Below are 27,856 nucleotides of genomic sequence, written 5' to 3'. Positions count from 1 at the left end.
CTGCAACACAGAGGCAGAGTTCTATGTCTTGAGTTCCAAGCCAACCAGGGATACACAGTGAGACTCTGTGTCAAAACAAAACAAAGTAATTTCTTTCTACTGTACTGCTTTTCACAATTTGCGAAATGTCTAACATTATGCACGCGCTTATTTTTCATATTCTTTACACTGTCCCAAGTCTGCAGCGTAGTCTTCAAAATAGCGCGCCTGGCTGGGCTGTGTGGACTCCAATCCCCAGCAAGCATTGCAGCAGACACAAGAGGAACTACGGATGCCGAGGAGGTGGGTAGACCCCCCGCCGCCTCGGTCCTTTCCCTCCCAGAAGCCCGCGGGCGGCTCGGAACCCCGTCGGTATCATGGCTGCGGGAGCCGGGACAGCGGGCCCTGCTTCCGGCCCGGGCGTTGTGCGTGACCCGATGGCGTCACAGCCAAGGAAACGGCCCAGTCGGGAGGGCGGGGAGGGCGGGGAGGGCGAGCGGCGGTCGAACACGATGGCGGGAGGAGGCGGGAGCAGCGATAGCAGCGGGCGGGCGGCGAGCCGACGGGCATCGCGCAGCGGCGGGCGGGCTCGACGGGGGCGACACGAGCCAGGGTTGGGAGGCGCGGCCGAGCGGGGCGCGGGGGAAGCTCGCCTGGAGGAGGCGGTCAACCGCTGGGTGCTCAAGTTCTATTTCCACGAGGCGCTGCGGGCCTTTCGGAGTAGCCGGTACCGGGACTTCAGGCAGATCCGGGACATCATGCAGGGTGAGAGCCGGCTCGGGCCGCGGGGAGGAGGACATGGTTTTGGGGGGCATGACTTGGGGTCCGGGGCTCGCGGAGCCAACCATGTCTTCTTTCCCAGCGTTGCTTGTCAGGCCCTTGGGGAAGGAGCATACGGTGTCCCGGTTGCTGCGGGTTATGCAGTGTCTGTCGCGCATTGAAGAAGGAGAAAATTTAGGTACGGCTATTTTTTGTGTGTTCTTTTCTGGGCTTACTTACGTAGGGTTTTGTTATTTTCAAACTTAACATCCGGAACTGAAAGATTCCGGGTTAAAGTGCACTACTGGTTCCACCGCGGAGGGCTTTTTCATTCAACAGTGGTTGAATTCTCTAATTCCGGTTTTCTCCAGTTAAAGTTTCTTGGCTGTCTTTTGTTTTGTTTTCTCCCACCTGTTAATTGCACACCCATTTTTATTGCTACAAGTAAGTTACGTCAATAAGGACACATCTTTCTCCCTCTTCCTCCAAATAGTAAAGTGGGAACACTCTCCCATCCACACACAAGTTGAACTTGGCAGCTACTTAACAAACTCTCTTCATTGTTGGCCCCTTGTATCTGAGGAAGTTGTGTTATTCTGGATTTTGGAGGCAAACATATATGTTATAATTGAGCTGTATTAAAAAGTATTGAAAGATAGTCACTTAAAATACGTTGAAGCCAGCCGGGCAGTGGTAGTGCACACCTTTAATCCCAGCATTTGGGAGGCAGAGGCAGGTGGATTTCTGAGTTCGAGGCCAGCCTGGGCTACAGATCCAGTTTCAGGACAGCCAAGGCTACACAGAGAAACCCTGTCTTGAAAAACAAAAAAGAAATATGTTGATTGGAATTTGAACCATATATCAAGGACATAAACAAATAAATGCAAACTTTACTGGGTCTGTATGGCCCTTTTATATTATTAGTTTTTTTTTTTTTTAATGACAGAGTCTTAAAAGAGTCTACATAGCCATAGCTGTTGAACTCACTGTGTAGACCAGGTTGGCCTCTGCCCTCTGCCTCCTGAGTGAGGAGATTAAATGCCTGGTTTGCATGGTTCTTTGTACAAATGAGTCTTGTGGTGTTTGCATGCTTTATAAATAGCTATGTAAACTTTTTGGACATGTTTGCTCCTCCTTAGCAAAGAGCTTAAAGTGGAAACTGTGTTTTGTCCTAGACTGTTCCTTTGATATGGAGGCTGAGCTCACACCCTTGGAATCAGCTATCAATGTGCTGGAGATGATTAAAACAGAGTTCACACTGACAGACTCTATGGTTGAATCCAGCAGAAAACTGGTCAAGGAGGCTGTAAGACACATTTTTACTATTTTATTTTATTTTATTGTCTAGCAGAAGTCAGGGATCTTTGCAGACTCCTTGTGGAATCTTTTCTGCGTGGGTAGAGGGAAGAGCAGGTGGAGGGAGAGACAGACAGAGTAAGTAGTAAGCCCTCTAGCTGTGGAGAGGATAGCTCTGTGGTTTGGGTTGTTTTTGTGGCCTTGGGAAGTGGTTGACGTTGAAGACGGTTTTGGAAGTTTGTACCTTTGAGGAGCACTGAGGCCCCCCAAGTATCTGTGGTCCTAGGTTTGGTTGCCATTGTCTGTAATAAGCCAAAAGGAATGGTTAGGGCCTTGGGAAATGTGGGACTGAGTTTTTTGACTGCTGAAAGGAAGACTTAAGGAATCATTCCTGCACTAGACTAGAGTCAACCAGAGAAGAGACAGAGCACAGACAGAGCTCCAGAGTGACAGAGCGACAGAGTGACAGAGCGACAGAGTGACAGAGCTAGCTGAGGAGTGACAGAGCTCCAGAGTGACAGAGCGACAGAGTGACAGAGCTGAGGAGTGACAGAGCTCCAGAGTGACAGAGCTCTAGAGTGACAGAGCTAGCTGAGGGGTGACAGAGCTCCAGAGTGACAGAGCTAGCTGAGGGGTGACAGAGCTCCAGAATGACAGAGCTCCAGAGTGACAGAGCTCTAGAGTGACAGAGCTAGCTGAGGAGTGTCTAGGAGTGTTTGGGTTCTGGTGGCTTCAAGAAAAACTCTTTAAACAAAACAACTGGCTGCAGGTTTTTTTTCTCCAGGAACCAGGCTGAGGGTGTGGAAGTGTGTGCATCACTGGGGGTGGAAGAATAGCAGGAAAGTTAAGGCTAACAGAAGAGAACTCCTGCAAAGGGTGAGGTCTTAGAGGTAGAGGGAGGAAACCCTGTTTCACAAGGAAGCCATTAGCTCTATATAGGGTACTCAAATACCCTGCTTTTTTTGTTTGTTTGTTTGTTTTTTAAACAAAAACAAAAAAACCAGATATCTGTTCAGTTAAGGCCCTGGAGCAGACACTACTGTTTAGTCTTGCAAAGAATGCTTGGGTAATTGTTGTTTACTTCAAGGAGGAATAATCCATTGTAGGTTTTTAGTATGGGTGAGGGGGGAGTGTCAGAAAAATCCTCAGTGGTGGAGTAGAAGCCGGGGGTGGGGGGGGTGGGGGGGGTGGGGGGGGTGGGGGGGGTGTTACTCTGAGAATAGCTCAGATTGCTCTGAATGGAAGAATGTGACCTGGGCATAGTAATTTGTACAACCCTTGTAGAACTAAGGACTGTAGGCTTATCATCTGGCCTGTCTTGTAGAGGAGTCTTTGTTGGCATGTACACATTATAATTTTATTACTTAAGCACTTGGGGTCTTTCTGTTGTATATTTGGGGAGGTTCTTGTGAGATGGGGTCTTATTGTATACAGAGTGGCCTCCACCTCCATGCTCCTGCCTCAGCCTCCTCAGGGCTGGCTTATACCACACAACCAGCTAAGTCACTGCATTCATGTTCTAAATGTTTGTTTGCAATGTCTGTCAGTGAAACTTAAACTCCCTGGGGCTGGAGAGGTGACTCAGTGGTTAAGAGCACTGGCTGCTCCTTCAAAGAACCCAGGTTCTGTTCCCACTACCTACATTGTGGCTCACAACAGTGATTCTACTGTAGTAGTAGTAGCAACTAACCAAGCTAGCCCTTACTGTAACTGTCACTCCAGAATAACAAAGTTCTCTAAGATGGTGCAGCTTGCCGGGCAGTGGTGGTGCATGCCTTTAACCCCAGCACTTGGGAGGCAGAGGCAGGTGGATTTCTGAGTTCAAGGCCAGCATGGTCTACAGAGTGAGTTTCAGTACAGCCAGGGCTACACAGAGAAACCCTGTCTCGAAAAACAAACAAACAAAAGATGTAGCAGCTTGAACCAGTGACTATTAGCCTTTAGTTGCCAAAGGCCAGGAAGCTCGTGGTCTACCTGAGTGGTTCTGGCTCAGGATTGCTTAAATAAAGTTATAGTTAAACTGTCAGCTGGAGTTATTAGTGGCTTGATGGTAGTCTGTGTCCCTCACATGTGAAAGACCCTAGATTCTTAGTGAAAGTCCTTAGTACTACAGAAATAATAAACATGATTGCAGTCATTTCAAGACTCAGATGGTGCTGGGAATGTTGATGCTTATTTGAAATCCCAGCCCTCGGGAGGTTTAGGCAGGAGGATCCTGAGTGGCAAGCGAGCCTCAGGAGGTCAGAACATCCTGTCTAGGGGCTGAAAGATCTGATCCACACCTGATGTGGCTAGTAGCAGGACTCACACTGTGGATCAGCTGTAGGGAAGTGCACACATGGGACTGTTGTCACACTGTAGGCAGCTGTGGGGTACCGTACTGTGGGGTTGTGCAGGAGGTGAGGCTCACAGAGGACTATTTTATAGCCTGGGTCATAGCAGCTTTGATGACCTCCTTACAAAATGACTGATTTTTTTTTTTCCTGAAAATTTTCTGAAATTTCTGAGTTTCTTATTTAGTGTCCTAGAGTCTCTTAGTGGGCATCTTAGAAAATACTATAGGGTGCCCAGATTCATTTAAGCTATGTAAATTGTTATAGTAATTTATTATTTTGTTTTTGAGACAGGGTCTCACTATGTAGCCTGGGCTGATCTAGAACTTACTATTTAGACCAGGCTGGTCTGGAACTCAGAGATCTGCCTCTCACCTCTGAGCCTCCCAAGTACTGGGATTTAAGACATTCATTATCACAGTGGGCACAATAAATATTCTAAAATATGCTGGGTGGTAGCACCACTCACCTTTAGTCAAGGCACTTGGGAGGCAGAGGCAGGAGGATTTCTGAGTTTGAGACCAGCCTGGTCTACAGAGCAAGTTCCAGTATAGCCAGGGCTACACAGAGAAACCCTGTCTCAAAAATGAAGTATTAAGATAGGATCTGCGATGTGGTTTGTTGGGTGAGCACTAACTAGAGTTCAGATCCCCAGTGCCAGTGCTGGGAGAGCATGGTGGTGTGATGACCCAGCCTCAGGAGGAGGAGCTAAGAGCTCCAGGACAAGGTAGCCAAGGAGGCCAGCCCTATCTGAGAGCTCTGGGTTTGATTGAGTGACCCTGCCTCAGTAAGGTGGAAGAAAGGTTGAGGGTAATTCAAAAAGAGAAAGTTTAATCACGTAAACTAAGTTAGAACTTCTCAACCCTGTTCCGAGAGTTCTGGGGGTCTCTAAAAAAGGGCCAGCTCCTTTTAAAAAAGTTTTTATTAATAAATCTGTGTGTGTGTGTGTGTGTGTGTGTGTGTGTGTGCACGTGCACGTGGATGATCAGAGGACTACTTTGTAAAGTCTTTTCTCTTTTACCTTTACATGGGGTATAGTGGCTGAACTATATATATATATATATATATATACACATACATACATACATACATATACTTCAGTTATTATGACAAACTCTTTACCCACTGAGCCAGGCATGGCAGTGCACTTAGTTAATCCCAGCACTAACATGGCAGGGGCAGGTGCCAGCCTCTTCTACATACTGAGGCTGTTTGGAGTGGGAGTTTGCTTTTGGTCAGGAAAGAGTGGTATAGTAGTTACGAGCACTGGCTTCTCCTCCAAAGGACCCTGGTATCCACTGGGTGCTTCACAGTCCACGGCAGCTCCGCTCCCTCCCAGGGGATCTGATGCTTCCTTCTGGACTTCTCAGGCTCTGCACACACCTGGTGCACAGACATAAAGCATACAAGCAAAACACCCATACACTTAAAATAATTTTGGGGGATGGGGTTTGAAACAGGATTTCTCTATATAGCCCTGGCTGTCTTCCAGGGCTATATCCTGGAACTTGCTCTGTGGACCAGGCTAGCCTTGGACTCGATCTGCCTCCCGAGTGCTGGGAACAGAATAAAGCTTTTTTTAAAAAACAAAACAAAACAAAAAAATGAAAATTTGCTTCTTAAAGTTTGATGTAAAAGCAGGACTAATGAGGGCTTGTAAGTCCTAGCTCTTTAGGAGGCTGGACAAGTTCAGGGCCAGCATGGTAAACTTAATGAGATCCTATCTAAAAAAAGAGAGAGCTGGCTCAGCAGGTACGGCGGGCACCTGCTGCCAAGCCTGACAGCCAGAACTTACACCTTACACCCGAGTCTAGTGCAACACGGCAGAAGGGGAGAAACGAGAGCATGTCGTCCTGACCTCCACATCCATGGACACACAATAAATGATGAGAGAATATTGAAATCTAAGGGCCATGATGGTATAGTTCCACAGAATAGCACTTCGCTGCCACATCCATGTGAATTCCCAGTGCCAACGCCCGAGGAGAAGGCTGAAGTCAAGGATGAGTAGCTGTTAGAACAGTCTTCCCATGAAGGCACTCAGACCTCTAACCCCAGCAGTCAGAAGGCTGAGGCAGGAGGATTGACATGAGTTCCACAGGCCAGCCTAGTCTGCCTAGTGAGTGCCAGGGTATAAAGAGACTCTGTCTTTAAAAAATAGAAATAAAATGAAAAAGAAGGCAGGAAAGAGGAAATCCTCTGTAGACCAGGCTGACCTCAGAGACCCGCATGCCTCTGCCTCCCAGTGCTGAGTGGTGCTCCACCATCCCCAGTGCTGAGTGGTGCTCCACCATCCCCAGTGCTGAGTGATGCTCCACCATCCCCAGTGCTGAGTGATGCTCCACCATCCCCAGTGCTGAGTGATGCTCCACCATCCCCAGTGCTGAGTGGTGCTCCACCATCCCCAGTGCTGAGTGGTGCTCCACCATCCCCAGTGCTGAGTGATGCTCCACCATCCCCAGTGCTGAGTGGTGCTCCACCATCCCCAGTGCTGAGTGGTGCTCCACCATCCCCAGTGCTGAGTGGTGCCCCACTATCCCCAGCTGCTCTGTTTTTTTTTTTTTCTCCTGCTGCTTTCTGGTTTCTTATTTCTGTCAGCTTTAGTTGTTTGGCATTTCCTCCCATTATAAACCTATCTTACCAGTTTTGAAAGTCTGCTTGTAATGTCCTATTTGGTTAAATTAGCCAGAGACCATTCAGAGGGTCACAGCCTAAGAATCGTAATAAATACAAGAGAGAGGGAGTTAGGCTTTTTCCAGAAAACTGCAGGAAATTAACATAGAAAGTCAAGCTCACAGCAGAAACTTCGGTTTGGAAAGTATTCACATTTCCTGTCCTGTCTCACAAATTAAGTTTTGGGTGGCCTGTGTTCCAGTTTGGGGCAGGTAAAGCACAGAGCCCACAGGGTCAGAGTCATAGCTGTTGAGGGTTCAGATATTAAATAGTGAGGCAGGAGAAAAAGACCAGAATTTGAAGTTTCGCCAAGACTAGTGTGGAGTCGTTACCATTTCCTTCTTGTGTTAGCCAGAATGGGCTCCAGCCAGGCAGCCTGAGCACCTGTGTGTGTGTGTGTGTGTGTGTGTGTGTGTGTGTGTGTGTGTGTGTGTGCGCGCGTGTGCGCGTGTGTGCAAGTGTGTGTGTGTAAGTGTGTGTGTGCAAGTGTGTGCGCGCGCAAGTGTAAGCAAGCAGGAAGCCCTGGCCACACATATGACAGCATTTCAATCACTAAATATATTAAATGAAAAAGGACAGTCTTCAGCAGTTGCTGTTGAAACAATGGGATGTTATTATGCAAAAAATGAATCGTGACCATAAATGTGTTTCATACCAAAAAAAATAAACCAAAAGAAATTATAGGGCTGGTGAGATGGCTCAGTGGGTAAGAGCACCCGACTGCTCTTCCGAAGGTCTGAAGTTCAAATCCCAGCAACCACATGGTGGCTCACAACCATCTGTAACAAGATCTGACGCCCTCTTCTGGAGTCTGAAGACAGCTACAATGTACTTACATATAATAAATAAATAAATATTAAAAAAAAAAAAGAAATTATAAAATGTATAGCCATGAAACTTGGTGGTTTTTTGCTTGTTTTGAGACTGGGTGACTACAGCCTTGGCTATCCTGGACCTCCCTGTGTAGACTGGCCTCAAACACCTGGCTCTGCCTCCCAAGTGCTGAGATTAAAGGCATTCAGCACCACACCCAGCTTAAACCATGGGCTCGCTTGAAGAAAGCATAAAAGAAGCTGGGTTTAGCTAGCAGGCCAGTTCAGTTCAGTGTTGCTTGTCTGGTTTCCCGGCACTTGGGAGAGGCAGGAAGAAGGGAGTTTAGGGCCTTCTACATTGCAAGCGAGTCTTCCCTGGACAAGAGATGGGGGTGGGGTGGGTGCTGGAGAGATGGCTTAGTTAAAAGCACTTGTTCTTGCAGAAGATCCTGGTTTGGTTCCGTACCCACATGGCTATTCACAACCACCTATAACTCTGAGATCCTATTCCCTCTTCTGACTAACATGGGCACCAGGCACACACATGTCGTACATTCTTACATACAGGCAAAACATTCATACACATGAATAAAAATAATAAGCTTTTTAAAAAAAAAATCCTCCCCAGGTGGTGGTGGCGCACACCTTTAATCCCAGCACTTGGGAGGCAGAGGCAGGCGGATTTCTGAGTTCGAGGCCAGCCTGGTCTACAGAGTGAGTTCCAGGACAGCCTGGGCTACATAGAGAAATCCTGTCTCGAAAAAAAAATAGTTTCTTCTAGCCAGGCATGGTGGGCACACTTGGTTTTTAAGAAATCTGCCTGCCTCTGCCTCCCAAGTGCTGGGATTAGGCATGTGCCACCACTGCCTGGCTGTGGGGTACACTTTTAATCCCAGTACTCCAGAGGCTGAGGCAGGCAGATCTCTGAGTTCATGGCCAGCCTGGGCTACAAAGCAAATTATAGCATGTCGAGGGCCACACAGAGAAACCCTGTCTTGAGAAACAACCAAGCTACTTTTGTTCTGAGGGAAACACTACATAGAAGGATAAACAGAACTGGAATAAAATATTTGCAAGTCATATCTGACAAGAGACTTGTAGCTATGATACATAAAGAACTTGTATGCATGTATGTTTGTATATATGTCCAAACCTGTGCACCTCCCTCTTCCCTGAGACAATAGTCTCATTCTGTAGCCCATGCACTGAGGTTACAGTGTGAGCTATCACACTGAGCTAAAGTGCTTTTGTTGGTTGTCTTGGTTGGTTGGTTAGTTGTTGCTGTGGTTGTTTGAAACTATTGAGGCCCTGGCCTGGAACTTACTAGATAGACCTTGAACCCAGAGATCCACCTGCTATGATTCAAGGCTACCATGTTTGGCTAATAATAATTCATTTAGGGATTGGTCAAGTTTTTAAGTTTAGGGTGTGTGTGTGTGTGTGTGTGTGTGTGCGCGCGCGATTGTACATTCATGTTTTGATTACACATATGTCTATGTGAGGGTATCAGATCCCCTGGAACTGGAGTTACAGATGGTTGTGTGCTGCCATGTGGGTGCTGGGAACTGAATCCAGGTCCTCTGGAAGAGTAACTAGTACTTTAACCCTTCAGCCCTGAGATTATTTCATTTTTATGTGTATCAGTGTTTTGCCTTATGAGCCGTGTGCATGCCTGGTTTCCACCAAGGTGAGAAGATCATTAGAGCCTCTGGACCTGGAGTTATAGCTGTGAGCTACCCACCATGTGGGTGCTGTGAATTGAACCTGAGTTCTCTGCAAAATCAGCACGTGTTCTTAACCACTGAGCTATCTTCTAGCCCTAGGATTTAGCAACATTTTAAACAGTGAAACTTTATTATCTTGTTTTGCTATAGGATATTCTATAGCCTATGCTCTTTGTTGAGCTGATAAGTAGCTGAGAGATGGCCCTTGAACCACCAGTCCTCCTCCTTCCACTTCCCATACGGCTAAGCCATGTTTTGTTGTTTTACTGTGGGGGCTGGAAAGGAGGCTCGGTGCTTATGAGCAGTTGCTGCTCTAGCAGAGGTTCTGAGTTCAGCTGCCGCTATAGCTCCAGTCATAGATGATCCAACAACATCCTTTTTTTTGGTCTCCACAGGGCACATACATATATGTAGGAAAACACACACACACAGAGACACAATTAAAAGTTAAAACATCTTTAATTAAAAATCTAAGCCAGGGGGCTGGTGAAATGGCTTAGTGGTTAAGAGCACTGATTGCTCTTCTGAAGGTCCTGAGTTCAAATCCCAGCAACCACATGGTGGCTCACAACCGTAATGAGATCTGATGCCTTCTTCTAGAGTGTCTGAAGACAGCTACAGTGTACTTACATAGAATTAATTAATTAATTAATTAATTAAAAAAAATCTAAGCCAGGCAGTGGTGGTGCATGCCTTTGACCACACAGAACTCAGAGGGCAGAAGCAGGGGGATCCTGAGGACAGCCTGGTCTTCAGAGCGAATTCCAGGACAGCTAGGGCTACACAAAGAAATCCTATCTCTAAATAAATAGCTGTCCGTCGTCCCCCCACCCCCCAAACCACCCTATGAATTACTGAATGAAGCGAAATGCGTGCGTGAGTCTATACTGTGTGCCAGGTGCCCACAGAAGCCAGAAAGGAGCTTTGATCCCCTGGAGTTTGTGTTATGAGCCATTGTGAGCTTGCTGTCCTTTGTGCTGGGACCGGAACGCTGGTCCTCTGCAAAGTAGCAAGCACTCTTAACCACGGAGCCATCTCCGGCCTCTAAAGTCTTATTTTTCTTTTCTTTTGGGGGAAGTAGGGGTGGGGTGGGGTGTTGGGTTTTTTGAGTCAGGGTTTCTCTGTGCAGCCCTGGCTGTCTTAGATCTCACTCTGTAAACCAGGCTAGCCTAGAACTCTGAGATCTACCTGCTTCTGCCTACTTAGTGTTGGGATAAATGGTGTATACTACCACTACTTGGTTCAAGTATCTGTTGTTAACAATTTAATATCTGACATTTTCTCCTCTATCCAAGAACAATATGTTGTGCAGTTCTGGAGCTCAGTGATAGCCATCCCTCCATCCACCAAGCTGGTACGCTTGTACCTCTAGGAACGGGGAGCCCCTGTGGGGCGTTAACAGTGTTAGGGAGGACAGGATAACTGAAGCAGCTGCACACTGCTGATGGAAATGCTAAGTACTACACCTGTTCTGTGCTGTGACAGTTCGACTGCTGCTTACCCTATTAAACAAGCGAGCTCCGAGAATCCTGCTCCCGCCGCATATTTGCGGCAGAGTTGAGGAGTTGGTCACACCAAAACCTGTTTTATCGTCTCTGTTCATAATGACTCAAAAACCGTGACCTACCAAATGTTCTTGAGTGGATAAATGAATAAACTGTAATATATCCCAAACAATACAGTAGTGCTCCGCAGCAAGAAAATGGAACCCTGGCAGCACAGGACTCAATGATCTCGCATTGTGCGGCCTGAAAGAAGCATCCAGAACACAGCTGATGCTAGGGCGCCGCCTGCTGGCGAATGTCTGTGACCTCAGCTCTGGGAGGCTGAGGCAGGAGAATTTGAGTTTTATGTGATGATAAAACCTAAAAAAGCGCTTCTTCTTCTTCGGAAAACACCAAATGGCGGATGACGCCGGTGTAGCGGGAGGGCCCGGAGGACCCGGGGGCCCAGGATTAGGAGGCCGCAGCGGCTTCCGCACAGGATTCGGCAGCGGTCTTAGGGGCCGCGGTCGTGGCCGAGGCCGTGGCCGTGGTCGAGGCTGCGGGGCTCGTGGAGGTAAAGCTGAAGACAAGGAGTGGATCCCCGTCACCAAGCTGGGCTGCCTGGTTAAGGACATGAAGATCAAGTCCTTGGAGGAGATCTACCTGTTCTCCTTGCCCATTAAGGAGTCTGAGATCATTGACTTCTTCCTGGGTGCGTCCCTAAAGGATGAGGTTCTGAAAATCATGCCAGTGCAGAAGCAGACTCGGGCTGGCCAGCGGACCAGGTTCAAGGCTTTCGTCGCTATTGGGGACTACAATGGTCACGTTGGTCTTGGTGTTAAGTGCTCCAAGGAGGTTGCCACTGCCATCCGAGGGGTCATCATCTTGGCCAAGCTTTCCATCGTCCCTGTGCGGAGAGGCTACTGGGGGAACAAGATTGGCAAGCCCCACACTTTTCCATGCAAGGTGACAGGCCGCTGTGGCTCTGTGCTGGTGCGTCTCATCCCTGCCCCCAGAGGCACTGGCATTGTCTCTGCTCCTGTGCCCAAGAAGCTCCTGATGATGGCCGGTATAGATGACTGCTACACTTCAGCCAGAGGCTGCACTGCCACCCTGGGCAACTTTGCTAAGGCCACCTTTGATGCCATCTCCAAGACTTACAGCTACCTGACCCCTGACCTCTGGAAAGAGACTGTCTTCACCAAGTTTCCTTATCAGGAATTCACTGATCATCTTGTGGAAACCCACACCAGAGTCTCTGTTCAGAGAACCCAGGCTCCAGCTGTGGCTACCACATAAGGGTTTTTATACAAGAAAAATAAAAGAATTAAGTCTGCTTTAAAAAAAAAAAAAAACTAAAAAAGCAAGAAATAGTGCCACTTATACACTAAAAGACACAAAATAGCAAAAAGAAGGGTTTGGGAAGTGAGCATTGAGGATATTAGTTTTGTATTCTTGCAGATACAGAAGTCTGGGTGTGTTAACATTTCGTGCCATCTGTCCTAACCAGTTTTTCTGTGTAGAACTTAATTGCACATAAACCTAATAGAACTGTTATGGTTTATAAAAAAATAAAAGCTGTGTTAAGAAAGTAAGTGTAGCCGGGCGTGGTGGCGCACACCTTTAATCCCAGCACTCAGGAGGCAGAGGCAGGTGGATTTCTGAGTTTGAGGCCAGCCTGGTCTACACAGTGAGTTCCAGGACAGTCAGGGCTATACAGAGAAACCCTGTCTCGATTAATATTTCTGCTGAAATGATATGTACCTAAGCATGGTCATCTGAAAAGATGGTTAATTTTGCCTCTTCAAAGAATTTGTGGTCATGCCTGCTTATTGAAGGACATTGACTGCAGTTCTATCTGCCCTGCATGGCTGTACATAGTAGCATGTAAAAGTGTCCTCTCATAGCCAGGCAGTGGTGGCGCACGCCTTTAATCCCAGCGCTCGGGAGGCAGAGGCAGGTGGGTTTCTGAGTTCGAGGCCAGCCTGGTCTACAGAGTGAGTTCCAGGACAGCCAGGGCTACACAGAGAAACCCTGTCTCAAAAAAAAACAAAAACAAAAAAAAAGTGTCCTCTCAAACGTCCAGTCAAGTCACCTTTCTTGTGTCCTCTCAGGGTCTCTTTCTTCTTCTGATGGGAGCACCTGCTCCTACCTGGCTCTTAGTTGTTTGCATTTTCTGTTGTGGGTGAGCTGTTTGCCAATCTCAGTAATTCCACACACACTCTAACTAGAGTAGCTAGCTGGCATTTGTAGTATAAGAGGTGTGCTTCTTGTTGTACAGAATAGGCCTAGCCCTTTTCTGGATAGAATTAGCAGAACACTGGTCAGCAGGTCACCCCCACATTCTGTCCTCTCTCGCTGAGTGCCACCCTACATCAAAGCTCTTGTTCCCCAAAAAGATTGGGATCAATTGTTCTGTAGACCTGAAATTCCGAGGCCCTGCTGTGACTCCTGTCTGGTTTGTCTATCCTTAGTCAGTCTGGCTCAGCTCAGCGAGGAGTCTGTAGCCTAGGGGATCCAGTTCTGCTCTCAGGCATTAAAAACAAAAAACTACACGAATGGTTCCTCCTAGTGCTTGAACAATAACACTGGTCTTTAAACACAGGCATTTGATACAGTGTGAAGACAGTCATAGCTAGTTATAAGAGTTAATGTTTCTGCAGAGTGTGTTTTGGTATCTGATATTTTAATGACAATTGTCATTACAGACCTTTTACATTTTTCTCCCTTTTATAGGCTGTCATTATTTGTATCAAAAACAAAGAATTTGAAAAGGCTTCAAAGATTTTGAAAAAATACATGTCTAAGGACCCCACAACTCAGGTAAATTTGACATATTTTTATTCCTGTGACTTAATCCTTCTCACTGTTTTTTGGAGCAGTAATGAAAAAGGTTCTTTGTTAGCAATGTCATCTATCCCAAATGTGGTCAGACACACCATTAACTCCAGCACTTGGGGAGGTAGATGCAGGCAGAGCTTTGCAAGGCCAGCCTGGTCTACATAGTGCGGTCCAGGCCAGCCAGAAAACTACAGAGTGAGACTTTGTCTCAAAAAAATAGTCATCTAAGTAGTCACCTTTAAATACCCAGCATCTCGTCAGCTCCCAGCCTCTCAGAGCTGCTGCTTTCGCGGCTTTTGGAGTCCTGCTTGAGGCTTTAATAATAAATACACAGACACATCTGCATACTCTAAGGCTGTTGGCCAGTTTGCTTGGGCAGTCTCTCAGCTAGTTTTCTAGCTCAACCTGACTTCTTTGCCGCTGGTCCCTCCGCATGGCTCTTACTGCTCTGCCCACTGTTCCGTCCCACCTTGCGTACACCCTGCTCTGCTTCTCTGTCCTTCGTCTTCTGTCACTCAGGGAGGCGGGAGGACTGCAAGGCTGGGGACTACCTTGAGCTATACCTAGTTCAAGGCTAGCTTATGCCACACAGTGCTTGACCAGGTTTCCCACCTTGGTTTTTATATTTCAGGTAACTCCAACTCTAGCTTCAGTATCTGAGGCTGGCTTGTCAAGATTTCGTTTTCTTAAGCTACTTATCTTCCTTGTTCTGTTGGCTTTGTGATAGAACATTTAAGTAATTGATATCAGATACTCAACAAAGGGTATGGGACTTCCAGCCCTTTCTATATAAACGCTAACCCTGTAGGCTTGGACTTAATATCTCCATTTCCTGTCCAAAGGGTGGGATCATTTTGAGCTACATCCTCAGTTGGGTTCCCTTCCCACAACTTGTATTATTTTATAAATGTCAATTTTAGGCTGGGGAATGTAGCTCAATGGTAGGGCATTTGTCTAACATGTCTGGGTGTGAACCCTGGCAGCAAACATGTACACAGCCCACTTTATCCCTTTTTGTTGTTTTGAAGCAAGTTTTCTCTATGTAGCTGAGGCTATTACTGAACTAAGTAGACCAGGCTACCCTCACACTAACAGATATTGCCTGCTGCTACCTCTCAAGTACCATCATGCCTGGCAAGAGCCCCTGGATTTTTGAAATTTCACAGAGCCTGTAAAGCTGGGGAAAGTTGCTGGGTGCCGAGCCTGGGAGCCTGAGCTCCAGCCCCAAGACACACACACACAACGCGAGCACACACAGTAAACATGTGATAGTCAGACTTAAGTTGCAAGGAAGTCAGGAGTGACAAAGCAGTGTGAAACTTACCTTGTCTGGCATTTACCTGTCGCTGCTCTCAGAGGCAGCCATTTTTAGTCTTACCCTTTCAGAGATGGCATCTCCCAGCAAGTCTGCTGTGTGTGCACATAAGCCTACTGTGTCCTCCATCTGCACACAGGACACGGAGTCTACGCTGATTTGAACACTCAGATTTCATTCTCTTGATATTGTAGCAATGAATTTTGTACTGACATACAATAAAGCTGTTCTTCCCCTTTTTATCACTAGCTGCGTAGTAACCCAGTATGGCCGAACCATGGCTAATCACCCAGTCCTGTGAGTTGCCGGACAGCTTTACAGATGTTTTGCTGGTATTCTGTCTCAGCTCAGCCCTGATGTTTTATCGTTCTCTTCCTTTCTCCTGTTGCAATTGTCAATCTTCCATGTAGAAGCTGAGAACTGATCTCCTGAACATTATCCGGGAAAAGAACTTGGCCCACCCTGTTATCCAGAACTTTTCCTATGAGGTCTTCCAGCAGAAGATGCTGCGTTTCCTAGAGAGCCACCTGGATGACACGGAGCCCTACCTCCTCACGGTGTGCCTCGCTCGGCCTTGCCTCAGTTCCCACAGCCATGTTTGGGTCCTTAAGCATGAGTGAAAGTGGAAATTTAGAAGTGAAAAGAGTGTGTGACAGAGACTGGGGTATATCACGACCCTTCTGAATGCTTGTGAGATGCCTAAGATGAGCTAGCTCCTGCCTGTGGCGGGTGGACCTTCCGTGGTCTCTCTTACCTGCATTTATATTCTTTGACATGGGACCAGTATTGTAGTTAGAGTAGTGCATTCTCCTCTAATCCACGTGGTTCCCCAGCAGGGAAGTCTGAGCCGAGAGGCAGATGCACAGTGATCGGAGATGCTATGTGAGGGTTCGAGGGAGGGAAGGAAGGAGAGGCTACACCTGTGACACCAGTCTACTCGGGCTGGATGGAGGGGATGCCCCTCCTTTTTTTTTTTTATTTTGCTTGTACGGATGCTTGAGCACACATTTGTGTGGTGCTCATAGAGGCAGCAGCTGTCAGATCCCTGGGGCTGCTGGAGTGAATGTTGTGAGCCCCCTCTGTATGGGTGCTGAGTATCAGATTTGGGTCTTCTACAGGAGCCTCCAGCACTCTTAACTGCTGAGTGATTCTGTTGCCTTAACTCCCTCCTCCCCCCCCCCCCCCCCCCCCAGATAAGAGTCTTGCCATGTACCCTTGCCTGCCTGGAAAACTGTAACCCAGGCTGGCCTTGTACACACACACATCCACCTGTCTCTGTGATAATGCCTCCCGAGTGCTAGGATGAAAGGTGTGGGCCACCATGCTGTACTGGTCTTATGAAAACAGTCTTTGAACTCAAGAGATTGCGTGGTGAAGCACACCACTATTCTGTACAGTAAGGCAGTTATGTAAAAAAATCTCTAAGGTTTGATCCTCAGCACCCTCCCCAAAAAGAGAGAGAGTGAAGTAGGGGACCCAGGATTTTGCTAATGTTAGAAATTGCCTGTTGTAATGGTGGATCTGAGGTGGGACATCACTTGTAAGGCAGGTAGTTGGGATAGTTGCAGGAAATGTCTGGATGCTAGGTGCCACCCAGACTAAATGCATTCCTTTACACTTGGGATACCTGGGGCATACTTTGCTTGCCTAAGGATAGAATTGTATCTGAAATGAATGGAACTTAGAGTAGGAGGAAGACAGATTAACAGTGTTAGGGCAAGAATGTTCTGCCTAGAGCTTACTGTGTAGTATTGGTAATGATTTTCAAATAGCTGTCAGTAAGACAAAACATATTTGTGGGAATATAGTTAATAAAAATTATATACTCAAACTAAAAGTTATTCCTACCTGTAAGGTATCTTAACCAGGCATTGTGTGCCACATCCTTATAATGCCAGCACCCGGGAAACAAGCAGGAAAGTCACAGCAAGTCCAAGGCCAGCCTGGTCTATCTTGTGAGTACTGGGCCATCCAGAACTGAATGCTGAGACCTTGTCTCAAAAAATCAAAAAACAAACCAGGAGGGCCCTGGAGAGATGGCTCAAGGGTTAAGAGCATTCACTGCCTGGGTTGGATTTGTAAACGGGTCGCTTATGTGTTGAGTATGATCTTGGTGAAAGAAGCAGACACTAAGTGAACTTTTGTGGCTTCCTCTTTCTAATGACCCCTTCCTTTCCTAGATGGCTAAAAAAGCTTTGAAATCTGAATCAGCTGCTTCAAGTACAATGAGGGAAGAAAAGCACCCAGAGCCAGTGGAAAAACCACTTAGAGAGCCTCCAAGGTGAGGATGCCCTTTTGTGGTTGTGGGGGAGACATTTTGCTGACATTAGCAGGTTGTTGGCATATCACACTTTGAGAGGCAGAGAACTTGGCCTCAGCTGCCTGGGTCTATGAAGATCCCAGTTGGCACTCCCCCAAAGCTTCTGGTTTTACTTCTCTGTCTCACCTATAACTTGTAGATCAGACCCCCACCCCCATCCCCACCCCTTCTGACTTTGTAACCCAGACTGGCCAGGAACTCACCAGTACTCCTTCAGCTTCTCATGTGTTAGGACTTCAGAGAAAGCCAAGTACCTGGATAGATAACTGATGATTTAATTCACTCATGAAGCAGTGAATGATAATGATAAATGAGTCAGAGCTGGGCATGGTGGCACATAGCTTTTTTTTGGGGAGTGGGGGTTGGTGGGGGAAGGGTGCATTCAAGACAGGGTTTCTCTGTGTAGTTCTGGCTGTCCTGGAACTCATTCTGTAGACCAGGCTGGCCTCAAACTCAGATCTGCCTGCCTCTGGTAGTGCATAGCTTTTAATTCCAGCACTTAGGAGACAGAGGCAAGAAGTTCTGAGCTAGAGGCCAGCCTGAACTATATATAGTGAGATCCTGTCTTAAAAACAAATGAGAAGACCTGGTTGCAGATGTCAAAGAAAAGGAAGGAAGACAAGTGTAAATCTCAAGTCTGGTGGTTTAACATGAAAGCCATGGGGTAGATCTCCTGCAGAGAGTGGGAGGTATATTGTTATATTTTTGGTTGTGAGCTTTTAACCTTTAACGGGTGAGCCATCTCTCCAGCCCTGGTACATTTGTATATAACCACAACTGTAGAGGTGTAAGGGTCCATATGCAGTGATTGCCTCCTTGTTGGCATGCCAGCTGATGGTGAGGGAGGAGTATGTGCGTCTGTCTCCCCTGGTCTTGGATACACTGTGGTTCACCTAGGGGATCTGTCCTGATGGCCTTCTCTAGTCCTAGTCACCTGCTGGGACTCTGTCTTCAAACCAGGAGTTAAATGTCAGCATGTGACTCACCGAGACCATAGCTCAATCATAGCACCCTGGTTTGAAATACAGAGGGCCACATGGGTCCTAAAATAAAACATTCCACAGCAGGACACTAACAAGAAGAGACAGGGTTTTCTGTTTATTCAGTTGCTACTTTGTGAAGCGTGTCTAAGCATCCACAATGAGTGAGATGTCCTTTTTTTTATGGTTAGACTTCTCCAATTTTTGACATTTTTTTTTATTTTACTTGTGTGCATGTGTGTGCGTGGTAAATGTGGGTCCTGTGGAGTCCAGGAGAGGGGTTTGAGTCGCTGGAGCTGGATTTATACACAGCTGAGTTCGAGCCGCCTGCTGCAGGTGCTGGGGACTGAGTTTGGGTCCTGCAAGAGTAGCAAGAGCTGAGTCCCCAGCTTTTGAATGTTGGTTTAAAAATCAACTCTGCACGTGGAGGGACCCATGGCTCCAGCCACATATGTAGCAGAGGATGGCCTAGTCGGGCATCAGTGGGAGGAGAGACCGTTAGTCCTGTGAAGGCTCAAAGCCACAGTGTAGGGGAATGCTAGAACCAGGAAGTAGGAGTGGGTGGGTTGGTGAGCAGGGGGAGGAGGGATGGGATAGGGGGTTTTCAGGAGGGGAAACCAGGAAAGGGGATAACATTTGAAATGTAAATAAAGAAAATATCTAAAAAAACCAAAAACAACTTTGCATGTGTGAGACAGTGTGACATGCTTGTCAGTGGAGATCGGCCAGCCTTCGGGCTGTCAGTTTGCCTTTTCCTGACAGATTTTTCTGTAAACTTACTAGTTGTTCCCAGGGATCAATAAAATGTTTGCAAAACTGTCACATTGCTCCTAGAATCCAAGGAAATGGATTCTAAATGTCCTGTGGATCTAGCCCACTAGTTGCTTCTCACATGAGGTCTGGACTGGGATGGCAGAAAGTGGAGATTCAAAGTGAGACTGTAGCGTTGTCAGTTGGTTGCCCAGGTAGATGTGAGGTTGGCAGGTGCTGCCCAGAGCTCTTACATGATGGAAAGCATTGCTTTGATCTTGCAGACTAAAAGGGTTGTCAGCACACAGACTAGGGTGCTCTTGGTTCCTGCAAGTTTCTCCTGCTTGGAATTTAAACTTGATACAACTTAAATTGTGCTCATTACGTGAAGGGTTTTATAAACAACAGCTGTTGAAAGGAAGCAGCCTGTAGTCGTCGTGTCCCCCCCCCCCCCATGTTTTTTGTCTTGGCTTGTTCTTTTTTTGGTGGACAGTCTTGAAGAGTCCTCTGTTTGAAGCCTTATACTTCACTATAATAGTCCTGCCTACTTAGGTTTGTTTCCCACTGGGGATACTGACTATCCTGTGTGTGCTTTCTCAGCAGACAGCCTCAGAACCCTCCAGCCACCATCGGGATCAGGACTCTGAAGGCAGCTTTCAAAGCTCTGTCTACTGCACAAGACTCAGAGGCCGCTTTTGCAAAACTGGACCAGAAAGATCTGGTACTTGCTAATCTGGCATCCCCATCATCACCAGCCCACAAACACAAGAGACCCAGGAAAGATGAACATGAAAGCGCAGCTCCTGCTGAGGGTGAGGGAGGCTCAGACCGGCAGCCCAGGAACAGTCCCATGACAATAAGCAGATTGCTGTTGGAGGAGGACAGCCAGAGTACTGAGCCCAGCCCAGGCCTCAACTCCTCCCACAAGGCCATGTCAGCATCCAAGCCCAGAGCTCTCAACCAACCCCACCCGGGGGAGAAGAAGCCCAAGTATGAAGACCTTCTTTGTAGGAGTTTGGGGGCTGGTTGGCGGGCCTGGTTGGGCCTGGTTTTACTTCCATGAATGACGTAATCTTCAGCTAAGCTACTCTCCACCAAGGCTTGCTCAGACTGCTAGGATGAGACTGGAGCAGGGAGTGACAATGTGACAGTCCCTGCCAGCTCCTGAGGCTGCTGTAGGCTGCAGGGCACTGCCCTAGGGCATGAGTAAGCAGGAAAGGGTTCTGAGCCGTCTGCCTGTTGGTCTGAGTGCCTCAAGGACGAAATATCAGCCTTACTTGTACAATTTGTCTGAAGTTGGGCCTCATTATACTTGATATTTATGAAAGACCAGTGAGCACTTAGCTTTATACCTTTGAGCATTTGAGACCCAGCAAATTCAGCAAAGATCTCCCAATCTTCCATGTTCTGCTAGCTGCTGTAGGACAGTGGTTAGAATATGTTAATTAAGTTTATCACCATCATGACTCCCAGCCTGGGTTTTGAGTCCCGCTGCCCTTTGTACCCTGTGTGGACCCCACTCCAGGCACTGGTTTGCTTGTGCTCTCAGAACATACTGTTTGTTTCTCCCGCTGTGCACCTCCTCTCAGTCCCCCATGGCCTGCCACCCCCCTCCCCCATTTGGTGCTTCCAAGGGGAGAGGAACCTAGGTGTGTGCACTTCTATACTAGCTTACGGAGTCTGCAGTGCTCGCTCTGTGCCATGGTGGTAGCCCTATCGTATAGATGAGGAAGGCACAGAAAAGTTACTAGCTCACCTGATGTCGCTCAGCTGAAAGGAGCAAGCATGGGTGTCCGGGGTCTTAAGCTGCATGATGCTGGACAGCAGCTGAGGCCACCTATACAGTTCCTCTCCTGAAACTCCCCCTTCCCCATGAACCCTTGTATAGCTGTCCCTGCCGTAAGGCCTTTGCCACACTGATCTCCCAAGGCCATTGCCGTCTCTACACACTGTTGTGTATCATGATTGTTTGGAGACCCTGTCCTGACCTGCACTGTGAAAGGCCTTGGCATGTGATAACATGGCTTCCTTGCATTGGGTGTACTCTTACATTCAGAAACAAGTCACTGGCACAAGTTCTATACACCTTGTCCTTGCGTGATACATGATCCATTCATACCTCACAGGACCCCGTGAGATGTGGATGCTGCCCCCCATGAGTAGATGAAGAAACATGAGCGTGCAGGGTGCTGGTAGGGTTGTAAGTAGGAGTCTGTGTGAAGGTTGTAGGCATACCCAGAGCTATTCTATGCCCAGGCATGAAGTATGAGTACATGGTGGTAAAGGTTGACAGAAACCCACCAGCCACTTGTTCCTGTCAATAGAGTTTGACAGGACATAGCCACGTCCAGCAGGTAGGACTTGTCTGTAGCTCCCTTGGTACTCTGGCTGTGAAACAGGGAGTGGTGACAGACACAGTGAGGCTTGCAGAGCTGAAAACACTGTCCCGTGAGCCCCTCCTGAGGAAACGTGAGGTACCCTAGGAGCTTGGGGAGGGTTCCTATGCCTGCTCACACAAGTCTCGGGTGGACTACAGCCTGTGGACCAATGTGAGGCTGGTCTTGAAGGAGTAGGAAAGTACCAGGTGTGTTGTGAAGAACAATCCTGGCAGTACTCCTGCTTGTACGTGGGCATGGAAACCCTGGTGTTAGTGAGTGTTGGGAGAAGGCAGCACAGAGAGAGGCAGGGATGAGCTATCTGGCCAGATCTTGAGGGCATCAGAGCCAAGCAGGAGCCTAGCTTCTTAAACTGAGGCTCACAGTTGCAGACTTTTTTTTAGGGTATATGTCCCCAGGCCTGTGAGGCATCACTGAGGGGAGGGTGGAAGCTGATGACAGCTGCAGGTAAGCAGGGAGAACCTGGGGTAACCAGGGACAGGAAGACTCAGTAGTGAAAGGCAGCTAGGAGACACTGCCTGTAAGGCCACACCAGAACACCGAGGGGTTAGCACCTTGTACATGGTAGATATTTGCTTGGGGCTTACTGATCAAGTAGAAGGGATTCTTAGACCTTGTATTTAAGGGTTATCATCCCCCAAATGTATGGAAACCAGTGGAGGGTTAAGGTTTGTTCATTTGGAAGAGGGGAGGGGACAAAGCCTCAACAAAACCCAGCAGCCACAGGCTAGTTCACAAGTCCCTGCTAGACCAGTGTTCATGAAATGTAAACAATGAGGAAGGAACATAAGGATCCAGAAATGGCCTGGCTTTTCCTGAGCCACACAGCCACCTGACAGCTAGAAGGATGCTATTCTCAGTCCCCTCCACACAGGAGCCAGGGACAGCTGCGGTGACCAGGGCATGTCACAGGGGTGGGGAGCCTCCAGGCAGTCCCTGTTAAAATGTGTGTGCCACAGGCAGTTCTGAGATTTGGAGGAGGACAGGTTCAAGCTGACTCCCCATGAGGGTTGGAGAGTAGAGGACAGTTACCTGTCTGTCTGTCTGTAAATAATGATCCAGAGTAAAACTGAAAAGAAATAGGCTCATAGAATGTCTGTCACTTTGTTTCACATAAATTGTTCTCAAAATTTAACCCAAATTAAGCCCGGTATACATTGTCTACTTGGTTTGATAATTTAGGAAAACCACAAAAGAGGAATGGGGGGGGTGGGGGGTGTCCTGACTGGCTTTGTTATTTTAAGCCAGGGTGTAACCAGCTCTGTGGCCTCAGACTGACAGGAAGGAGCAGAGGCTGTCTGTAATGGAATCAGTAGCTTTAGGCTGGCTAGGGGTGTAGCTCAGTTAGTAGAGTGCTTGTCTGGCATTCATGAAGCCCTTGGTTTGGTCCTCAGCCACAAAAGGCCTGGTATTTGACCCTCGTAATTCGAGCCCTTGGTGGAGGTTAGAAGATTGGCAAATTAAGGTCTTCTTTGATGATATAGCGCATTCAAGGCCAGCATGGGCAAATGAACCTTGTCATAAAGGAAAAAAAGGAGAAATTGATTTAAGTTTGCAGAGCCAGGAAGAGGCTTCTAGGTGGGGTAGTAACTCACAGAGGCAAAGCAGTCTGGGCTGCTGTAGGTCAGCCCTACTCATCCTGAGGGTCTCAACTCTGGGGTGGCTAGGGTGTCAAACGACCCTTTTCACAGGGGTCGTATATTAGATAGTCACAATTCATCACAGTAGCAAAATTAGAGTCATGAGGTAACAATGAAAATTTTATGGTGTGGGTCACCACAACCCGAGGGACGGTATTAAAGGGTCACAGCATCAGGAAGGTTGAGCATCACTGCTGTAGGTGTAACGTGGTGTAGCCAAGGCAGGGAATGGCCTGGTCTCATGGGGCATAGAGGAGGAGTGTGCTGGTTCTGTTGTTTAAGTAGTCGAGCATCTGTATTTCAGGCCAGCTTTGAACTGCGATTCCCCCGTCGTAGTCCCCCAAGTACTCTCACGACACGTACACTGTGTCGACACTGTGCCTAGTTGATACGCTTTTGTGATGTCGCCTTAGTGAGGAGAAAAGGCTGGTGTAATACTGATGAAAGTCATCTTGCGCTTAATCCAGGAACAAGGAGGGTACCAAAGTCAGGGTAAATACAGGAGAATGGCGCTGCAAGGAGAGGGAGGAGCCTGAACCTTTGACGTCAGAAACGTACTGAGATCTTTAAAGGAGCCCAAAAGACTGGCTATGTTGATGAATACGTATTGAGAATCCCAACATGCAGAAGGGTGAGGCAGGAGGGTTGAGAGCTCAGAGTGTCACCCTATCTAAAAACAAAATGAAGCACTAAACAAATGAGAAAATTACAGTTTTGAGGGAGATGGACTTTACTCAGTACCCAATTTGACGCTTGGCCCTGCAGGCTGGGACGTGTATGTTCATGTATGAAGATGCCTGGAAAACTGACAGCGAGTTTGAACATTGTGTAGTGAATCCCAAGTATGTTCTGAAAGGGTTGAGTGTCCGGGTGGGGGCAGGGAGTGTTTCCTGGCTCACTTTGATCGTTTCCCCCTAGAGCATCCAAAGACAAGTGGAACAGCCCTAACGGGCTTGAAGAAAAGGAAGTTTGGTTGGAAGAGGACCAGCTGTTTGAAGTTCAGGGTAAGCCCTCCTGCAGATGTTTGCTGAAGGGTGACGCATGGTAACTGTCAGGTTCACGCCGCAGAAGCCTCTGCCCCCTGGTTAGACCGCCACTCCACCTGATCTCATTTGGAATCAGATTTGCTTGGTTTCGTTTGCACACAGGGTCTTGCTAGCCCAGGCTAGTCTTCATTTTAGGATCTTCCTATCTCAGCCTCCCAGGTGCGGGGATCACGGGCATGGAATCACGTTCGCCTCCCTGAGTTTCTCTTTCCTCTTTTGTTTTCTAGGTGATAAGACAGGATTTCATATAGTCCAGTCTGACCTTGCTCCTGCTTCCTAAGCTTGGAACTGGAAGCATCCACCATCACACCTATTTTTTTCCTTTTTGTTCATTTATTTGTTTTGGAGACAGGGCCTCTTGGGGTACATAGCCCTGGTCGGCCTGAAACACTATATAGACCAGGCCTTGAACTCCTTTGTCTCTTGTCTCCTGAGTGCTAGGTCTCCTTTTAAAAAAATTAAAATTACATTTGATTGATTGATTGATTGATTGATTGTTTAGGGTGTAGAGGTAGCATGTACGCATGTAGGAGTCAGGGCGACTTGTTTTTGTATCCTCATGTAAACTCTAAACTGCATATCCATTTCATGTTTTCCAACAGCACCAGGTGAAGACAGGTCATCCAGTTTAACAAGAAAGCAGGTAATTTAATACTTGATGTATGAGTGTTTCGCCTACACTTAAGACTTTGTTTTTAATTGTGTATGTGGGGTGGGGGTGGGGCTTGTGCATGTGACTGCAGTGCCACGGACTCCAGAACAATGTCAGGTCCTCCAAAGCTGCAGTTCCAGGTGTTTGGGAGCCACCTGATACTGGTGCTGGAAGCCAAAACTGGTATGTCTGTGTACCACATGTGTACATGGTGTCTGAGAGGCCAGAGACAGTTGTGAGCTGCCCCGTGGATGCTGGGACCAGGTCCCCTGGAAAGACAACCAGGGCACTCTCCTAACTGCCACCTCAGCTCTCCAGCCCTTGACTCTTCTCTGATAGGAGTTTTTACAAGATCCAGTAAAGCAAGCCCCCTTCTCAGGCACAGTTTACCCATGCACCTGGCAAAAATGCCTTTCAAGGTAGTTCAAACTAGGTTCAAACGCTGAATTTTGTTGTTTTGCTTTTTGGTACAAGAGGTAAACCCAAGCCGGGCATGGTGGCGCACACCTTTAGTCCCAGCACTTGGGAGGCAGAGGCAGGTGAATTTCTGAGTTTGAGGCCAGCCTGGTCTACAGAGTGAGTTCCAGGACAGCCAGGGCTACACAGAGAAACCCTGGCTCAAAAAAACAAAAAAAAAAAAAGAGGTAAACCCAGGGCTCACACACGCTTGGCCAGCACTGTGCACTGAGCTGCACCCTGCTCCTTTTGCTTCTTTCTTACTTGTAAGTTTCATTGGTTTCAGGATTTTTTTTTGTGTTTGTGTGTATGTATATGTGTTTATGTGTTTAGTTTTGGGGAATTTTTTTTTGTATGTGAGTGTTTTGCCTGCATGTATATCTGTGTACCACGTGTATACAGTGCCCCAGGAAGCCAGATCTCCTTAAAGTAGAGTTTACAGATGGCTGTGATCCACCGTGCAAGTACAGGAAACTAAACCAGGGTCTTCTCTAAGATCATCGAGTGCTTCTGGCCGTGGATCCTCTGTCCAGCCTCATAGCATGATTATCAGTAAAGAAGGATATGTCAGGACATCCATCATTACTAACTGTCCAGACTCTCAGTGTTGACTTACTCTTTGTAGTATAGTTTTAGACAGTGTCTCCGTGTAGCTCTGGCTGCCCTTGAAACAGAGATGCAGCTGCCTCTGCCTCCCCGTGCTGTGGCAGGCGCCACACTCGGCTTGTAGCTCATCGTTAACCCTGCTGTTGGGTTCAGGATTGTTGAGTTTGATTTGATCAGTATGTTGGGAAAGAGGTGAGCGGCAACACGTTTTGACAAGTCGTTTGGTTTCCTATTGCAGAAGTGGACCATAGAAGAAAGCGAGTGGGTGAAGGATGGAGTGCGCAAATACGGGGAAGGAAACTGGGCTGCCATTTCTAAAAGTTACCCCTTTGTCAACCGAACAGCTGTGATGATTAAAGACCGCTGGCGGACCATGAAAAAACTTGGCATGAACTGAGAAAGGGTTTCGTAGCCACAGGACTCACAAGAACACGGTTCTCAACAGTAGCCCCTGTGCTGTGACGCCTCTTTCAGAAGCGGGACTGCGATGAGAATTGTGGCATCATCCTCCTGAGTCGGAGGTCCCGGGACCCTCCCGTCACTGTTGCTGGAGATCATGGAGCTAAAAAGCAAAGCCAGGACTAGCCGTGACCACAGCCGAGGCAACAGGCAGGCCCACGGCTGGGACAGTGCCAGAAGATCATTAGTGTTTCCCTTTAGTGCTTTGCTTCAATTTGAATCCCTAGTATTCCGTAAAATCTTCCAAGAAATGATAGAATCCATTAGGAGCACATACGATCTCATGACCTGTAAAAACCAGAAATGTGAACGTTACCGGGAATGAATTTAATCCTCGTTGAGTTTCAGTACAAAAGAGCTCTGTATGTTGAGCCCAGATGAGAGATTTTTTCAGTCCCTGTGGAATCAGATTCTTTTAAAAAAAAAAAAGGAAAAAAAACTGTTCAGCTACTTGCGACCACCCTGGACCTGCCTGCCTCAGCCCCCACATTGATGAATGCTAGGCTACATGGCGGGTTCATCCACCACACTTCTCACGGGGTCGGGGTCGGACAAGTGGTGTTTGGTTAAATGGTGATTGTAGATAAGCTTAGCCGCCCCTTCCCTCCTCCGCCCACCCCTTTCTCGGAGCCCTTCCTTATGCTGGACTTTTAAAGCGTAAAAATCATTTGTTGAGTATCATGCCTAACTCCCCCTGTGATACAGTTGCTCCCCGCCTCCCTGGTCTTGCTTTGTTCATGTCGTGCCCCAAACTCTGCTCTCCCTTCTCCTTTTGTACTGTGTTGTGCTTGCTGTCTCTCAGACACCCTTACAGACTGTCTTTTTAGCAAAAACAAAAACAACAGAAAAAAAATTGAGTCAAGTGTTTTCTGTAATCTTTTTTTAAATCTGAGAATGAGTTGTTCCTACTTGTAACGTTCTTCATTAAAGTCTTGCTTCTCTCAAGTTTCTCTAGCTGGTTCTTGGCAGTGTAGCTTGCATTCTCGGGCTGCTGTGTGGTGCCGCTGAGTTGGTATGAAGCCACTTTGTCACCCTTGGATGTGGCCACACATGCTGTAGGCTTTTCCCGTACCTCCAGGTATCACTGTATCTAGGGACTAAAGAATCCTGACTTTCTGTCTGCTGAGTGAGAGAATGGCAAAGTTAGAGATGTGCCGGAGCTTCCGTTTTATCTTTAACTTGATTGACATGTGGAGAGTGCAGTTTAGCCCCTGTCAGCCATAGCTGCCATTTGATACTCCTGTTGTCTTAGCTGCCACCACAAGAAGCCACAGGGAGTGAGACCCAGAGCTGCTCGAGGCTCCCTGTAGCTGTCCCCAGTGGTGGCCTCCTCCA

General features: G+C 47.6%; 1 protein-coding gene, 1 non-coding gene and 1 pseudogene across 13 annotated transcripts; all 3 read left to right on the top strand.

Annotated features, from left to right (window-relative positions):
* Nucleotides 1–317: 317 nt before the first annotated feature.
* Terf2 (telomeric repeat binding factor 2) lies at nt 318–27,466 on the top strand. Of its 12 annotated transcripts, none has more exons than NR_104410.1 (11): nt 321–744; nt 842–937; nt 1,914–2,044; nt 13,797–13,883; nt 15,627–15,773; nt 17,072–17,171; nt 17,397–17,497; nt 19,870–19,987; nt 24,221–24,306; nt 24,951–24,991; nt 26,301–27,464. NR_104410.1 is itself a non-coding variant. In NM_001286200.1 (11 exons), exons 1-11 carry the CDS (start codon nt 357–359, stop codon nt 26,457–26,459), a joined length of 1,431 nt encoding a protein of 476 aa, NP_001273129.1. In that variant the 5' UTR covers nt 321–356; the 3' UTR covers nt 26,460–27,464. The 12 variants fall into 12 exon arrangements, 8 of the variants coding, with proteins under 8 accessions (NP_001357996.1, NP_001357994.1, NP_001357995.1 ...); NM_001286200.1 differs by lacking the exon at nt 17,072–17,171 and adding an exon at nt 24,068–24,144; XR_003947250.1 differs by lacking the exon at nt 17,072–17,171 and adding an exon at nt 24,068–24,144 and having other exon boundaries at nt 326–744; nt 19,867–20,256; nt 26,301–27,466.
* Nucleotides 760–841, top strand: Mir7075 (microRNA 7075). The gene has a single exon (NR_106043.1). It is a non-coding gene; the product is annotated as a microRNA 7075 (primary transcript).
* Nucleotides 3,906–13,722, top strand: LOC108167553 (annotated as a pseudogene).
* Nucleotides 27,467–27,856: the final 390 nt, after the last annotated feature.

Source organism: Mus musculus, chromosome 8 (assembly GCF_000001635.26).
Source record: "Mus musculus strain C57BL/6J chromosome 8, GRCm38.p6 C57BL/6J".
NCBI classification, from domain to species: domain Eukaryota; kingdom Metazoa; phylum Chordata; class Mammalia; order Rodentia; family Muridae; genus Mus; species Mus musculus.
This window is presented reverse-complemented; position numbering and strand designations above follow the sequence as displayed.